This window comes from Clytia hemisphaerica, unplaced genomic scaffold, assembly GCF_902728285.1.
Source record: "Clytia hemisphaerica strain Z4C2 unplaced genomic scaffold, Clytia hemisphaerica genome assembly, whole genome shotgun sequence".
Lineage (NCBI taxonomy): Eukaryota > Metazoa > Cnidaria > Hydrozoa > Leptothecata > Clytiidae > Clytia > Clytia hemisphaerica.
The window spans coordinates 294,684-311,435 of record NW_027103353.1 but is presented as its reverse complement, the minus strand read 5'-3'; the positions used below and the strand labels follow the sequence as shown (position 1 = coordinate 311,435).

Sequence of the window (16,752 nt, the reverse complement as noted above, 5' to 3'; positions counted from 1 at the left end):
AATTTGTCTACTTGTATATAGCTATTTATTTGATTTTTGATAAGCTACCATATATTTCCATGGTAACACCTCATTAGACGTCATTTTAATTAAAGTAATGAGTTTGAATGCCTTTTTATCCTTCTATTTTATATTAAACCTTTCTTGTAAAAGTCAAAACACAACCCATTGTTCAATGAGAATATTATAATAGTAGGTATTATAACTCCATCAATAATGCTATAAGATATAGAAATCAATACTAGTACTAGTTCATTTAAGCTAATCAAAAAAACCTTCGATCAGAAAAAAACGTATCGTCAGCCCGGGGGGGGGGTACTTAGGCAAAATGGGTGCCGGGTATGTGCGAGCCATAAGGGTACCTTTTCTCATTCCTCAAAAGTCTCTCAAAGGGGTACAAATTCAAATGTTAGTCTCTGAAAGGGTCCCAAAATCACAAAAATCAAAAACTTCTCTCTCAGAGGGTCACGATTTCCAAGAATTTTGACCAAAATTTGGTGAAAATCAAACCAAAATTTGGAAAAAATGGACCAAAATTTAGGAAAAAGTCTCTCAAAGGGTCCCAAAATCACCAAAATTTTGTCTCTCAAAGGATCGATTTTCGATTTTCGGCTCGGACATACCCGTCACCTCGCAAACCTAGTACCCCCCCTCCGAGATCGTCAGTTACTAAAGACAGAAAAGAGGAGAAACTATAAACATAAATAGAATGGATAAGATCTTAACTTATCGACCGCCGGAGGCGGTTTCTTTCATAGTGGTACGCTAATCTCGTTTTGCCTTGGCTCATTACTTTGTCTGCCATTTACTTTCGTTTTTTTTAACTAGATTACCCAGGTGTTTCTCTTTTTTTCCCCTGAATGTCTTTTATTCGGAATTGAATAATCGAGACATGAAAAATGACTATATTGTAATCTGTTTTCAATGAATAATCTAAAATATACTGGAGATGACATGTAGGCGTTACCGTTAATAATGTGCGCGCGCTCTTTCGCAAGCGTGATGCGTGATGGAAGGCGGTCGTTTCAGTGTGGTTTAGATCCACACTGTGACCTAGTCATATACTGTATAGCTCTTATTTCTCAAATTAGCATAAGAAGAGATATCTTCTTTAAATTAAAGTAGATAAATAGACCGGAAGCTGATTTAACTACTCTTATTTGATTGTTGATAAGCTACCATATATTTCCATGGTAACGCCTCATTAGACGTCATTTTAATTAAAGTAATGACTTTGAATGAATCTTTATCCTTCTATCTTATTCAAACTATGAATCCTTTTTCGTCAAAACACAACCCATTGTTCAATAAGGTTGTTATAATAGTAGGTATTATAACTCCTTCATAATACTTTAAGATATAGAACTTAATTAATACAAGTCATGAGTCAATCAAAAAACACTCTATCAAAAACAGTATCGCCAATTACTAAAGACAGAAAACGAGAAACTAATCATAGTTTTTGATTATTGGAAAGAATACTCGAAGAGATATTTAACAAAATGGCATCACGTTTTCAACAAGAGATATTTGCTTTAAAACCCATGTCGATTGATCCAACGAATTGCAGTACACAAAAATCACTTTATCAACAGATCAAAAAAAGTCCACAAAAAGTATTGAACGAACAAAACAAAAAGTTCAATTTAGGCAATGGACGATTTTTCAACGACCCAATCAAAGCCGCTGATCAGCTTCTTGAACGTGAGTACGCTGATTCAGCACTTTTCGACTCTGCCCTCCACGAAGCCATTTTTATTCCACCTCTGTTCGAATCCGACCAATATGCGAAAACGAATTCATCGGTGCACATGCTCGATTTCGAAGACGTCAAAAAATCTTCGATACAGAAATCATTGGATAATTTGAAGTTAAACAACCCTAACCATTGGTTTACCAAGGAGCTGCAATCCTTCCACGATCTCCAACACAAAAATTCTGGTGACGAAATCAAGACCACAGAATTCGAAGAATGGATTCGCAATATCAAAATTATGCATTTACTGAGCGAAGAGTTGGGAACGGACCAAGTGCAACTTCCTGCATCAACATCTGACAACCAAACCTTCAAACAAGCTTGCATCCAAAAGCTGACAACGATGCAAGTATCTCAACTCAAAGAAGCTTTAAAGGTACGTTTCTCACGTGTGTATATATTTTTATATTTAAATGATTAACTAGCTAATTAGCTAATTTTTAATTTCAAGTATATGCTACAGAGAAGACAATACTTGGATGTGGTCTCGTTTACGTCATAATTTGGAATCGTCTCATTTTCGTAGTCTGTACCGTACAACAACTGTTACTTACTTTAATTGGATTAAATTTCGCGAACGAAAATATTGAGAAATTTTCTGGATTTACTTTTTGAGTCAGAGTATGAAATACTTATCGAGATTTCACTTTGCTTATTCTCTCATGATTTTTCAGGTTAAGAACTGTAAGAAAGGAATCGAAAAGCTGGTCAAACAAAATCCACCAAAGGATCCCATCATGAGATGGTATTTCGAATTCCAACCTTCCGAAGTCGGTGAAAAAGCAGAGCATTCCGTTTTTGACCACCTTTATTCCCTCAAAGATGAGGAAGTGCTCCAAGACACAGTTATTCTGAATTCTCTTGACTTTCGTACTAACGTGAGCAACCGAATGCAACAAGAATTTGACGTTCTTCTTTTCTCTTGGTCCAGAAAATTGATCATCGGTATAGAAATTAAACGGACACTCGCCTCGACAAGAGCGTTTGAACAACTCGACAGATATCACGAGTTGATTGAAGAAAGGTTGAGTGATCAACTCGGATCAGGTTGGACTTTTTATCCAGCTGTTTGCGTTGAGAACGATACTGAACTTTATGCCACTCGACATTTCATCAATCTGGACACTGATTTTAAAGGCTGGCTTACAAACATCTTCACAAAATACCCTATTGTACCAACCTTCATCCCCTACGTTCCCCCAGTCAATCAACTTAAGGATGTTTTACGAATCGTCATTTTCGCTCTCCACTCTTCCAAGACTGCACCCATCACAACAACAAATTGGGTGAATTACATTATCGAAGCTTTTGATACCGTATGTACAACCGACAACATTTTATTCTACAGTAAGAAACAACTCCCCATCATGAGAGCAAACAATCCTCGTTTCAATAAAGTGCTGTTCTTCGGGGGCTGGGGCTGTGACAAGTCTTTCTTGCTACAGCAGAAAGCCAAACAGTTAAGTGGAATGAATAAATACAAAGACAAGATAATGTACGTAGTGTTGAATACCTACTTTCATGATAAAGAAACTTTATTAACTTGGAGATTGAAGAAAGAGTTGGAAGAACAACACGGAGTGATTGTTTATCAATCAACATTTGACGATAGGGTAAGTTACTTCTTCCTTGTGGTAAGGTTGCTGGATTAATAAACACGTGTTGAAGTGTATTTTATGTAAAAGTGATACAAAATCATGGTTGGTGATTGATTGATTCAAGTTTTGTTGTTTTTCGCTTTTCTCCCGAAATATAAACCTTTGGATTCATCAACATTCCGTTATGTTAGCAAGAAAATAATGAATCTGTTTATCACCCACTCAACTTTCATATAGACCAGATGAAGAAAACTTAAAATTCTGATTTCATCAAGTCTTAATTTTTCACTTAATTATTTTTCGTCTCTATTAGAATGGGCTTAACAACTTGACCGATTTAATTCGAAAGAAACACATTACAGTATTATTCGTGGACGAATGTGATGTTTCATATTGGCGAAATGCATTACAAACTGTCAAAGGTCAGCTCGACATCATTTGGATTGCGTCTAACGCAAACGGTCATCTTTCCTTACTCAATGCAAGAGAAGGAATCCAAACGTATAATGATTTCAAAAAATACGAGCTTTCAACTAACTTCCGCAACCCGAAGGCTATAGTAGAGGAAGCTTTACACCAAGATGGAAGCAATTTTTCTCAATACAGAGAAGGTTTGAAATTTCCACCGCCTATTTTTCCCAACGGCTGTCCCCCATTTCGCGCTAAAACATTTGAAGAAGCGATAAAGAAGATGCGTCAAAGAACAAATGACGGTGTCTTAATCTTTTATCCATCATTCCGTGATGATGAAACAGAAGTGAAATTACAAAAGATGAACATCAAATACAAATTTTATGGTGACGACAAGGATAACGATTTTAAAGAAGGGGAAAGTCCTTATCAACACCTCATGGATGGAAATGTTTTAGTTGTAACTCTAACTGACTATGAACTGATTAATGGATTTGAGTGGCCCAACATCATCTGCTACGATTCCGTTCCCGGACGTGTTGATTTGCACCCATGTAATTTCTACATGCGTTGTACCGCCAATCTCATCATTGTTGTTCGTGATGAAAGCGACGAAGAAGCTTCATCGGATAACGAAAGTGACAAAGAAGCCTCATCAGAAGACGAAGTCAGTGAAATTCCTTCAAAACGAAAGAGAGTGATCTGATACAATAGAATATTAAAGCATCTTTCGTCATAACTAAGAATTAATTTGTAACTTAATGATAGCTGTGGTTTGTATGTGTGCCACCAACTTTTGTTTTCCAGGATATTTTGTTCTTTTAAAAGATGACTTTCAGCTAAAACTTGGTCCGAAAAATATTCTAGAGCCTGGTTTACACTTAATTCAGGTTTATGCCCTTCAAATGATATCTTTTTGCACACGACCCAGCTGGCACACAACGTCGTTTAAACGTTCATCTAACGTTCACAACATCCATATAACGTTAGATGAACGTTGAAACAACGTCGTGTGCCAGCTGGGGATACACAACAAAAAATTATTTATGCCCTTCAAATGATATTTTTTTGCACACGATACACAACAAAAAATTATCAAAATAATTTTTATCATTTTAATATAACCGTTCGTTTTTTTCTCGAATGTTTTGATGTACCGGTAGATTTCATCAAAATAGAAGGAAATCAAAATCTCTTTTGAAGAAAGCACGTGAAGAAACCACCAAATGAATAAAATAAGTTAGCACATTTTTGCTTTTTACTTTGTACAGTATAGTCTGTTTTTTTACCTATTACTATTTGTCTATTGCTTTGAGGCTGGTTTTCTCTTGCGCGCGCACTCTTTGAATTGTGGGATTGTTTCAAGTGTATTACAATAGAATTCCCTCGATGAATTCCTGAGAGATTTCTATTGTAATACACTCTTAACAATCCCACAATGCATTGCTTTTTTGAAAAAACAAAAAACTCCCACAAGGTCTATTCCATTGGCGCGATCTGACGTAACGGTTGAAAGTAGTTGAAATGTGTTCAATTTTTTTTTAAAGCGCGCGCTAGATTTTTTATGACGTAATCGTTTTTTGAAGCAAAAAAGATTGAAGCTAAAAGGTGCGATCGAAGCGCGCTTAAATGGAGACCGGCCTTTAAACTCTTTGCATCTTTCCAAATGAAGACAGAGCTATACAACAGCATAGTGAAAATTCACACGACATAGTTCATCGTGTATTGGTCTTAGATAAAGCGATTCTAAAGATGATTTTCAGTTTTGAAATTGTCGATACTTTTAATGTTAATGATTTGTCCCATAATGAATCCTGCCCCTTACCTTTTATACTTTAATTTTCTATTATTCATATAATACAATAATATAGGTGTAATATGATAGTAGCATAATTGTTACGTTATAATATTATGTATTATGTACATTTTATATAAACAGTTTGTTCCTACCGTTATATTTTGCAACGTAGGCTAGATTACCAATTATTTTTAGTAATAATATTTTGATTTTATAATCCGATTTTAAATCCATATTTTTAAGAAATTTACATAAATCATTTCGAATTTAAAATTGTTATCTTTTTTTCCTATTGTTGGCTCAATGTGTGTACAATAGATTCCTCTAACATTTTCATAAGGAGTCAGTTTTTTGATTCCACTGAATGAAAACTTTCAAAATTTCTTTCCCAGCTGGCACACAACGTTGTTTTAACGTTCATCTAACGTTATATGGACGTTATGAACATTAGATAAACGTTGAAACAACATTATGTGCCAGCTGGGTTTACTTTTCAAAGAAATCATATTGGAACAAGGAGCCTTCGAGTCACTGGTTACTTTTTTTTGTAAGAATATTCAAATTTTTCGAATTCTTCGAATGTTCTTAACTTTTTAAGTTTTAAGCCTAAAATGTTTTTAACATGTTCTTATTTTCACCATTCTTTTAGCATTTCGGTCCATTTTCCTAAGAAGTCGGGTGTTTTAGAGTCCGCAAAGCCTTAAAATGTTCTTAATAGTCTTTTGGCCATTGAAGCTTATAGTTATAGTATAAAAAACGTATAGTCGCACACTCAGTCACTAAAGTGAACAGCCTTCTTATATGTTTTCTTTTATCACAGGGAAGCAGCTGAAGTCCTCCAGCAAGCACTCAGATATTTGACGAAAGATAACAATGGGGATATGCAGAATTATCAAGCGGTTATTGACATTCAGTGCAAATTAAGCTTCGTTTACACTACCATGGGCCAGTAAGTAAAGATAAATGAAGATATTGATTCTTCTGTAAAATAGAAACCAGGTCCCTTTTTAATATTAGTGGCTTTACACCTGGTTCACATATGAAACTCTCATCAATATTTGGTGCACATTAAGTTTCGTCCACTACCGTGGATGGGACAGTAGCAAAGATTAAATGACGTTTTTAATTCTTTTGCCAAATAAAAAGCAGCTCCTTGCTGGAATCAGTATCATTACACCTGGTTCACATTATGACATCACTAAGTGCAAATAAAGCTTGGTTTAAATTGAATGTTTTTTTATTTATTTTGCCCTTTTATGACTGAAATTGTACTGTCCTTATTACAGGATGAAATTGATAAATTATTTCATCTAATAAGTGTGTTCCTTAATTTGCTTAAAGTCTAAAAAGTGTACCAAATTAAACTGCTTTAATTGATAAAAACTAAGTATTGAGATTCGTACTACTCCGCTACTTTTACCAAGCCAGTGTTCACAGAAATTTGGAACTCCTTTCTCATCAGACCACCAAAAGGCCAAACTACTCCAGCTACCCAGCAGGCCAACGTGCCCTGGGCATTTTGAAGTGAAAGAGAGATTCAAATTATAGTATTTTAAAAATTAGTTTCTCCAAGACGGGAACTGAGAATTAAATCGAGTTATTCATGATATATGCACTATTAAAATGTCTTCTGACATTATATCACGGACCCAACAGCTGATTGTTGGTAAGTGACGTAAAATCAGTCAATACGTCACTTGCAACCAATCAGATGTTAGGTCCGTGAAAGAAATTACAATTGTGCATATCATGATATGCACCACTACAATGACTTCACGAAATTATTCAACTTTCCTGTTTTTGTTCCACCCAAAACGTCACTTTTTCTATTGTTTAAGTGACGTATTGGGTGGAAAATTTCTTAGAAGACTCTCCAGTGGTGCATATCATGAATAGAAAAATCCAAATCTTAAAAGTTCGAATTAGCGATTGTCCACTTTTTCTTTCTTCTCTTAGAAATGACAAAGCTGAAGCAATGCTGGAGAGAGCGCTCAACATCTATTTCACGGTAACTAGTTTCATTTGTATAAATGGTTAAAATTGATACCTTGCTTGAAAAGATAAGTTTTTGGTATAATTTCTCTTGAAAGTATATCATTAAAATTAATACCTTGCTTGAAAAGATAAATCTTTGATATAATTTCTCTTGGAATCTCATCTATATATTAATACGATAAAACGTGTGCAACGTTTTGTAAAAAGTTTTCGAAAACCTAACAAAGCTCAACAAAGCCTCCTCGTTGAACCATCGTCTTTTTGCACCTGATGTAGATTTCCTACCACTAGACAAACTTTGAGACGCTAACATATAATATTCTATACAGAAACATTGGAGCTGGATGAGTTAAAATCAACCTTCTTATTCCCAAATAAAACTTTTCATTTTGAAGAATTCTTATTTAGATGCTCTTTAACCTATTCTGTTTATAGTGTGTTTATGCAAAAGCGGCTCCCTATCACTTTCAAAACTTTCACAGTCTTTCAAAGTCACTCTCGAATGTCTAGCCACAATGGCTAATAAAGATCTAAAATATAATTCTTCTAAGCAATTTACTTAAGGGCTCTGACCATAGTGAATTTTTCATAATTGCCGTGTTTAAAATGTGTTTTCTGACTGATGTAACCAACAAAACTATGGCATGTTATACATTTTCAATTAGACAAACTATTCTTGAATCTGAAAATTCAAAAATTGCATTGAAAAATTTTGATGAAGAAGAAAATGAAGACTTTAGCGAGGAAGAGTATTTCAACTTTGAAGAGCTTAGTTTCGGCGAAGAAAAAACATTTTGAAAATTTTTTCGCAGTAGATGGTGTATCTTTTACTGAATAATAAAAATTTTTGCGGAACATTTTTGTAAATACTTCTTCGTCTCGAAATCTTGAAAATAGTGGTTTTTCATCAATTTTTCATCTGGATTTCGCTCAAAAAAACAGTCATAACTTTTGACATATTTTTTTAGAAAAATTTTCCGCAAAATTTAAAATAGTTCAATTCTTTGCGGACAGTTAGAAAAAACTTCGAAACAAAAAGGTTAATTACCCATTAAAACTTAGCACTTTTTATAAAAGAAGGTGATGCAACATATTATTAACGTCTTTTTAAAGTTCATAACGTCATTTTTGCAATTAAGTTCTTAATTACTCTTAAGGGATTTGATTAAAAAGGAATTTATAAAGGCAATTCTTTGTTAAAAGTGTTAAAGAATCTAAAATATAACTTTCATGTTCAGATACTAAAATCAATTTTACGATTATGGTCAGAGCCCTTAATTGTGGTTAAAGATTGCAATGCAATGTTATCTTTTTTCTCCTTTATTTCCTAAAATCAAAATCGTATCATTATTTCAGCAGCTATCTTTCTTGCTTTTTTAGAGTTTTTATATGTATAGTTTTCCGCTCATCATCATCCTTCGATCTAGGTCGGAAATAAACAATAGCCCTCCCTCCACAGTTCTCGATCAGCTATTGAAGTACCCTTTTCCTTAATCTCTAGCCCTGTTTCCCGTTTCAAAAAATATCAAGAAATGTGCACTTTCTCGAGCGCCTAGGGCCTGCAGGACACCAAAGTAAACTTTCTGACACGATTTCGTTTTTCGCACGAAACAGTGACCCAAAAAAGAGCCTGCTCGTCAAAACAGGGGAAATTCTTGGAAGTCCATGATAGATCTCTTGAAGGGTTGGGTGGTTGCGCCAATCAAGGTTTGTATAACAGCCATCAAGGCTCTTTAGCATGGTTTTTGTCATGGTCAAAGTCTCCGAGCCATATAAAAGAATTGGCTCGACAAGACTTTTAAAAGTTTGAAGTTTGAGAGCGTTAGATAAATTAGAGTGCCATATCTTCTTTAATTTATTACAAGCTTTCTAATCGACACCTTGCCTAATTCTAAAATCGTTTTCAGAGCTGTTAATATGAAAGCTAAGATATTTGAAATCCTTCACAAGTTTGATATTGACACCATTCTTGGAAGTTAAAGGGAGAACATTTCCTGAGGAGCTGATAAGTTTAGTTTTTCCAGCATTGCAATAAAGACCGACTTGACTGGCCGAAGTTTCAAGTGAGTGAAGAAGACCTTCAAGATTTTGAATGAGGCCCCCCCAGCGGACCCTCAATTCACGCAATCACGCAATTTTTTTTCGAAATTCACGCATTCACGCAAATTTTCCTCAAGTTTCACGCAATAACCCGATTGTTCAGAAATCGGAAAATTTCTTGGGAAAAATCGGGGAAACATTGGAAAATCGGGCAAACTGCACATAGTCGGTGGAAAAAAGGGAAATTCACGTATTCACGCACAAAATAGCCCAGATTCACGCATTCACGCAATCAAAAAGTACATTTTCACGTTCACGCAAGTTTTTTCAATTCACGCATTCACGCAAATTTTTTTTAATCTTCACGCATTCACGCAACAGAAAATGCCCATTCACGCAATCACGCAAACCGCTGGGGGGGGGCCTTGAATAGTCTCAGAAGCTAAGGCAAGATCGTCAGAAAAGTCAAGATCGTCAGAAAAGTCAAGATCGGTCAGAAAAAGGCTGCGATTACGCATTCGCAGGGGAGCTTTGATATTGATTCCCTTCTCATTAGATAAGTCAACAGAAATTCTTAAAACATAATTTAAAACAATGATAAAAAGAAAGGGAGCTAAGGTGTCACCTTGTAGAACTCCAGCATAAATGTCAAAAATATCAGTGTCTCCGTCGGCTGTAATGACCTTTGCTTTGGTGGAGACATAAAGTGCCCTGATGGCTGAAATGAGTTTCTCTGGAATGCCGTAGAATTTAAGAAATTCCAACATTTTTACACGAGATATGGAATCAAAGGCTTTTTTAAAGTCAACAAAGCAAATAAAAGCATCTTTGTTAAGTTTTAAATACGCCTGATGGCTAAAATCTGTGTAAGAGTACTTCTTCCCTTCCGAAAACCAAGGTCAAATCACCCTTTTTTGGAACTGGAGTGATACCGCTAGTTAACCAAGATGATTGTCGTTGCGGGAGAGTTGGAACCCTTAAACACATCCTCTCAAGTTGCCCATTTAGACACTTTTTGCGAATTGAGATTTTACGTTTTACAAAAGAGCAACAGCAATGGAAAAGAGTTCTTGAATTCTCAAGTTAATTGATGACAGAAAATCAATTTTTTCAACGTGTTTCTCGAAGGGAAATCTGAACATATTTGTGCACTTTTCCAATTTAAATTAAATAGAAAAAAATATGTAACAAATGCACGAATCCTTTGAAATAGGCTGATGAGGTTCTGAGGCCTTTGACGTCGCTCCTTAGTCATTTTTAAGGCATTTTCGAAGTCTACCATAATAAACGCTAAATTTTTTACCTAATAAACGCTAAAGGGAAAACGAGAACAACCAATTGTTTAAAATTTCAAGCAAAAGTTTTTCGGTTTCGGTCATGATCAGTGATATAGATAGTTTGGGTCTTTGAGGGAATTAGACCGAACATGACTTCAGCCCCCTCCCCCCTCTGGCCGTAGGAAGGGCTGAAAGGTTTAACCAAATTTGCGTTATTGTGTGAATTGAAGGTTCGCTGGGGGGGGGGGTGGTAAGGCTCTATTATAGTAAATGTATGAAATTAAATAAACGCTTAATTTTTTTATCACCTTTAACCTTCAGCTCAACCTTTTGGAGGATCCAAATCTCGCAACTGTAATTAATAGTTTGGTGAAACTCTACCGATCACAGGTAAAAACTATAATTAATGGTTTTGTGAAAGTAAATTTATGTCGACAGTAAAATATTTTGTTGTAAAATCATTTTGACTATATTTGTCATTGTAATTTTTTGTTTTGAATCAGGCTCAGAAAAAAGCATCTCGAAAAACACGATGAGACAATTAAGAAAACCTTTCCAGGATTAACAGTTAATTCCTAGTCCTCGTATAAGTAACGTGGTCCATATAACGTTAGATGAACGTTGAAACAATGTTGTCTGCCAGCTTGTTTAACTTCAAAGTGTTTTCTTTCATATATATAGAAACGAATGGACAGTTTGGAAAGACTTCACAGGTAAAGTGTATTTTCCATTTTTGGTCTTCCTAGCATCTGGCCTTTCATTTACATTTCCCTGTACTGTATATCCGTTTTTGAAGATGTAGCGCTTTGTTCATTCAAGTTCATTTTGGAGGAAACGGCGCCTTGTAACAATCACTAAAAAGCGCTTTGCCAATTCAAGTTTATTTTGTAAGAAGCGGTGTCTTGTAGCAATCGACCCCGTTCCCTGTACTGTATATCCATTTTTGAAGATGTAGCGCTTTGTTAATTCAAGTTCATTTTGGATGAAACGGCGCCTTGTAACAATCAGTAAGAAGCACTTTGCCAATTCAAGTTCATTTTAGAAGAAGCGGCGTCTTGTATCAATCAGTAAGAAGTGCTTTGCCAATTCAAGTTCATTTTAGAAGAAGCGGCGTCTTGTATCAACCATTAAGAAGTGCTTTGCAAATTCAAGTTCATTTTGTAAGAAACGGCGCCTTGTAACAATCAGTAAGAAGTGCTTTGTCAATTCAAGTTCATTCTGGAAGAAGCAGCGTCTTGTATCAACCATTAAGAAGCGTTTTGCCAATTCAAGTTCATTCTGGAAGAAACAGCCTTTTGTATCAACCATTAAGAAGTGCTTTGCAAATTCAAGTTCATTTTGGAAGAAACAGCCTCTTATAACAACCATTAAGAAGTGCTTTGTCAATTCAAGTTCATTTTGGAAGAAACGGCCTCTTGTATCAATCATTAAGAAGTGCTTTGTCAATTCAAGTTCATTTTGGAAGAAACAGCCTCTTGTATCAACCATTAAGAAGTACTTTGTCAATTCAAGTTCATTTTGGAAGAAACGGCCTCTTGTATCAATCATTAAGAAGTGCTTTGTCAATTCAAGTTCATTTTGGAAGAAACGGCCTCTTGTATCAATCATTAAGAAGTGCTTTGTCAATTCAAGTTCATTTTGGAAGAAACGGCCTCTTGTATCAATCATTAAGAAGTGCTTTGCAAATTCAAGTTCATTTTGGAAGAAACAGCCTTTTGTATCAATCATTAAGAAGTGCTTTGCAAATTCAAGTTCATTTTGGAAGAAACAGCCTCTTATATCAATCATTAAGAAGTGCTTTGCCAATTCAAGTTCATTTTGGAAGAAACAGCCTTTTGTATCAATCATTAAGAAGTGCTTTGCCAATTCAAGTTCATTTTGGAAGAAACAGCCTCTTGTATCAACCATTAAGAAGTGCTTTGCCAATTCAAGTTCATTTTGGAAGAAACGGCCTCTTATATCAATCATTAAGAAGTGCTTTGCCAATTCAAGTTCATTTTGGAAGAAACAGCCTTTTGTATCAATCATTAAGAAGTGCTTTGCCAATTCAAGTTCATTTTGGAAGAAACAGCCTCTTGTATCAACCATTAAGAAGTGCTTTGCCAATTCAAGTTCATTTTGGAAGAAACAGCCTTTTGTATCAATCATTAAGAAGTGCTTTGCCAATTCAAGTTCATTTTGGAAGAAACAGCCTTTTGTATCAACCATTAAGAAGTGCTTTGTCAATTCAAGTTCATTTTGGAAGAAACAGCCTTTTGTATCAACCATTAAGAAGTGCTTTGCCAATTCAAGTTCATTTTCGAAGAAATGGCCTCTTGTATAAATCATTAAGAAGTGCACACATTGCGAACAAATATCCGTCAGTTGCTATGTCCCTTCGACCTCTTGTTTATCTTTTTCAATCTTATCCATTAGGATAAAATTCCGGTTCTTCAACTAAAAATTAAAAAAATTGCTAATCTGGGGGTACAATTGCAATGTCGAAGGATGTGAGTCAAGGGGCATTTTAAGCCTGACTGCCCAGAAGATACACTTAGAAAACTCAAGACGCGATTCTCTTTAAAATAATAGAAAATCTTATTATTTAAGATAAAAAAAAAATATTTTATTTATTTAAAATCTTGCTTGTAGATCACACATGAAAGCGATTGAAAGATATTACGGAGTGGATGATACACGAGTGGCACATGTTATCAATGAATTGGCTGTTCACCTCAGTAAAATGGTAATTTACACAGCTATTTGCACTTGTTATTGTACCTCTAACCCGATCATCGTTGCGACGACTGTCGGCGTTTAACGTCCTTTTCTTCAAAGCTTTTTTTTGTAGAATTGATCTCTTATTATGTGAACCTTCGTTGTCACCTTGTCTTCTAGTGATTCGAATAGACGAACTTACTTTGTTTGTTTATGGTCATTGAATGAAAGCCTTTTCGTCAAGGAAATGCTTTGTTGACGCGCCGAATGTCCTAAATAACTTCTATGATGTCTGAAGTCTTACTTACCGCTAGTATTTCGGCATTTTGTTTTACTATGTTTCGAAGCTCTTAAATTTACATCCATTTCTCACGAGAACTAATCTCGGGATTAGATAGTATTTTTTCTTCTTCATTCTCGTTTTAGAACAAATTCGAGGAAGCTATAGAGCTCTACGAACAAGCCATGAACGTTTACATAAACCAATTGGGATTTCAAGATGTTCATGTATCGGAAGTTTTGGGTAATTTGGCTCATTTATTCTCTGAACAGGTACGATACAGTGTGTCCCAAAAAGAGCGGACACATTTCTATATAAAATAAAATCCTCAAAATTCATCATCTTAAAGGTTTTGTTTCTAAGTAAGAGTAATATTGTTTGCTTACTCATCAATTTTAATTCGCAAGCTTTTCCACATTGAGTTGACACGGATGTGGAGCAAGATTGGTCAGAAAAAGCAAAGAAATTATGAGGATTTTACTTTATATGAGAATTTGTCTACTTTTTTCGGGACACACTGCTTTTTTTAATTTTTAGTTTTTATGTTTAGGGTCCAAACTACTAACCTTTTTATATTCATATACCCCGGGAAGGAGCAGTTGGTCTACCAACAAACAGTATTTGCGGCAAGAAAATTGGCTTTTTGAATCGCACCCTTACAGTCCAGTAAAAAATCGGTGAAATTCATACCCTTACAGTGCATTTTTATCAAATTTTAAACTCTTTTAGAGCCAAAAAAATGCGATGGACTGGAGTTTTTACAAGAGACTTCACTAATTGGCTATTTGAAGTAATAGAGATGATGCGTTCTTTAGAAAAAGTAACAAAATTGTTTTATTACAGGTTAACGACCAACCAAATCAAACGAGAGCTTGTAAAAACTCCAGCTTGTCCCAAAAAAATAAGAATTTTCTCCTTGATTTGCTCAAAAATCCACCCTTATAGTACATTTGTGCTATCTTGAAAAACATACTCTTAACTGATGCACATACCCGTCGGTCAATTTGCCCGGGGCACAGTTTCTCGGGCAAAGCAAAATCTTTGATCAGAATTCTTTTTTAAATGGTACCCCAAGGTAGGACTACCCAACTACTACTTTCACTTATTACAAGAAAGATTTCAATGAGTTATGAATTGGTCAACGTCGAGTAAAGCTACCGTTAGGGTACCAATTTCCTAAAAACTCTGATCAATACAGCTTGGTCTAGGGTATATTAAGATCAGTGTTCACATTCATCTTTCAAGTGGCCCAGACTTTACACATCATAAATTAATAGGCTATCCACTTAAAAATAAAGACTACCTTTAAAAAGAACAATTTTTCCTCTTATTTATAGCGGCAAGGTGATTTAGCTGCACATTATCACAACGTATCTGCCAATCCGAATCGAATCGTTGAAGATCTTTTACCCAAACAGTAAGGATAAAAAAGAGTGTTAAAGGGCTTATAAATTGAGATAAAAAGTGACGAGGTTGTTGAAATAATATTGGCAGCCAAGGTAGGAGGTATACAGAACTGCTGTCTCTCGACTATGGGAGAATGCTTCCTGATCCAATCCAGTTCCTTAAACTTCAGAAGCTTGAAAAAGAACTCGACGGAAAGTACACACTTCTTCTATGAAGAGTTAAAAATCTTTCTTGACACGATTACCCACCTCTATAAACACCATCTATGGTTCGCTTTGTGCTCATCTCATCTCCATCTTAAAAGCTGGACATGTTCAAGCTTGCTGGTCATTGCCTTCATGCGTTCACAGAAGTCATCTCCTCTCTCTTACTCTGGAAGCCCAAGCGTCAGGTTCAAAGATGGAGAAAGTTAACTTTCACTGATGCAGTTAACAGGGACTTCATTATAGTGACCTGGGAACTGCCATGCGTGACTGCAAATTCTTGACGCTGCAGGGTGGAATCCGTCATCTCGACCGTGGTCGAATGATTATGATGATTGTGGTGATGAGCTTTAAATTGTGAACGGGAATAAATAGATTGGATGGAATTTGCGTTGCGTTGCCAGTAAAGAATTGATGGTACACTTTTGGTTATGGAGAAAACGTGAATTCCCATTTGTGCTGGAAGTATATGCCAATGAAATGATGTTATTTCTGCGAGAGGAAGAAGCACTTGTTTTTGTGTGGATATTCAGATGCTCGTGAGTAACTGTTGATCACTCTCTGTTGTCCATTGATGTTGGATCTAAATATCATTTATTGATTTAAGAAGCGATGGTTAATTTTTCGATCGATCGTCACAAATCAAGACTAAGAGTTGCAAATCAAAATTATGGTCGTAGTTCGAAATTAAACGTCAGGAGTAAAAATTATCTATCACAAATGGAGATTTTACGTCACAAATCAAAATTATCGTCACGGATCGATTTTATCCGTCAAAAATCAAGATTATCCGTCACAAATCAAAATTATCCGTCACAAATCAGAATTAAGCGTCAAAAATGAAATTTATCCGTCAATGATCAAATATTAAGTGTTACAGGTTACGATTACCTGCCACCCATAACATATAAAGAGACCAACTTTTTTAAAGACCAAGTTGTAATGTCAAATCTTAGATGAAAAATAGTATGGGGAGAACTTATTTTAAAAGCTTTTTTACGAATTAAACTGAATTTTTTAAGGATTTTTATGCACTAAATGTTTTATCACATTCATTCATGGATCTATTTTTAACCTAAAACAGAAAAAGCACTTTTTGTACATATTTTTTACCCTTAGCAGACACACAACGTTGTTTTAACGCTTATCCAATGTTCACAACGTCCATGTAACGTTATATGAACGTTAGAACAACGTTGCGTGCCAGCTGGCGTGCAGAATTTTCCCAAGTTGGAAACTCGTGAAATTTACCACATAGTTCTTCCGCTACCCAATGTTCACATCGTCCAT

General features: G+C 35.4%; 2 protein-coding genes across 3 annotated transcripts in view; both read left to right on the top strand.

The window, feature by feature from the left end:
- Window positions 1-16,083, top strand: part of LOC136820430 (nephrocystin-3-like) — a 90,597-nt gene extending 74,514 nt beyond the window's left edge. Inside the window, exons 23-29 of one of the 2 annotated variants that reach the window (XM_067076614.1) lie at window positions 6,384-6,512; window positions 7,520-7,571; window positions 11,197-11,265; window positions 11,557-11,588; window positions 13,507-13,600; window positions 13,999-14,124; window positions 15,190-16,083. In XM_067076614.1, coding sequence (XP_066932715.1) covers window positions 6,384-6,512; window positions 7,520-7,571; window positions 11,197-11,265; window positions 11,557-11,588; window positions 13,507-13,600; window positions 13,999-14,124; window positions 15,190-15,273 — 586 coding nt within the window. In that variant the 3' untranslated portion in view covers window positions 15,274-16,083. The remainder of the gene's footprint in view (window positions 1-6,383; window positions 6,513-7,519; window positions 7,572-11,196; window positions 11,266-11,556; window positions 11,589-13,506; window positions 13,601-13,998; window positions 14,125-15,189) is intronic. The other variant, XM_067076620.1, reaches the window with a different exon arrangement.
- On the top strand, window positions 1,503-4,587 carry LOC136820615 (uncharacterized). Its single transcript, XM_067076813.1, has 3 exons — window positions 1,503-2,132; window positions 2,431-3,369; window positions 3,668-4,587. Exons 1-3 carry the CDS (start codon window positions 1,503-1,505, stop codon window positions 4,469-4,471), a joined length of 2,373 nt encoding a protein of 790 aa, XP_066932914.1. The 3' UTR covers window positions 4,472-4,587.
- Window positions 16,084-16,752: the final 669 nt, after the last annotated feature.

Excerpts from the sequence above, each read along its gene's own strand:
- LOC136820615 (XM_067076813.1), top strand. The coding sequence starts at position 1,503 with ATGGCATCACGTTTTCAACAAGAGATATTTGCTTTAAAACCCATGTCG. Across the intron at positions 2,133-2,430 it reads AACTCAAAGAAGCTTTAAAG|GTTAAGAACTGTAAGAAAGG; the intron begins GTACGTTTCTCA and ends ATGATTTTTCAG. Across the intron at positions 3,370-3,667 it reads AATCAACATTTGACGATAGG|AATGGGCTTAACAACTTGAC; the intron begins GTAAGTTACTTC and ends CGTCTCTATTAG.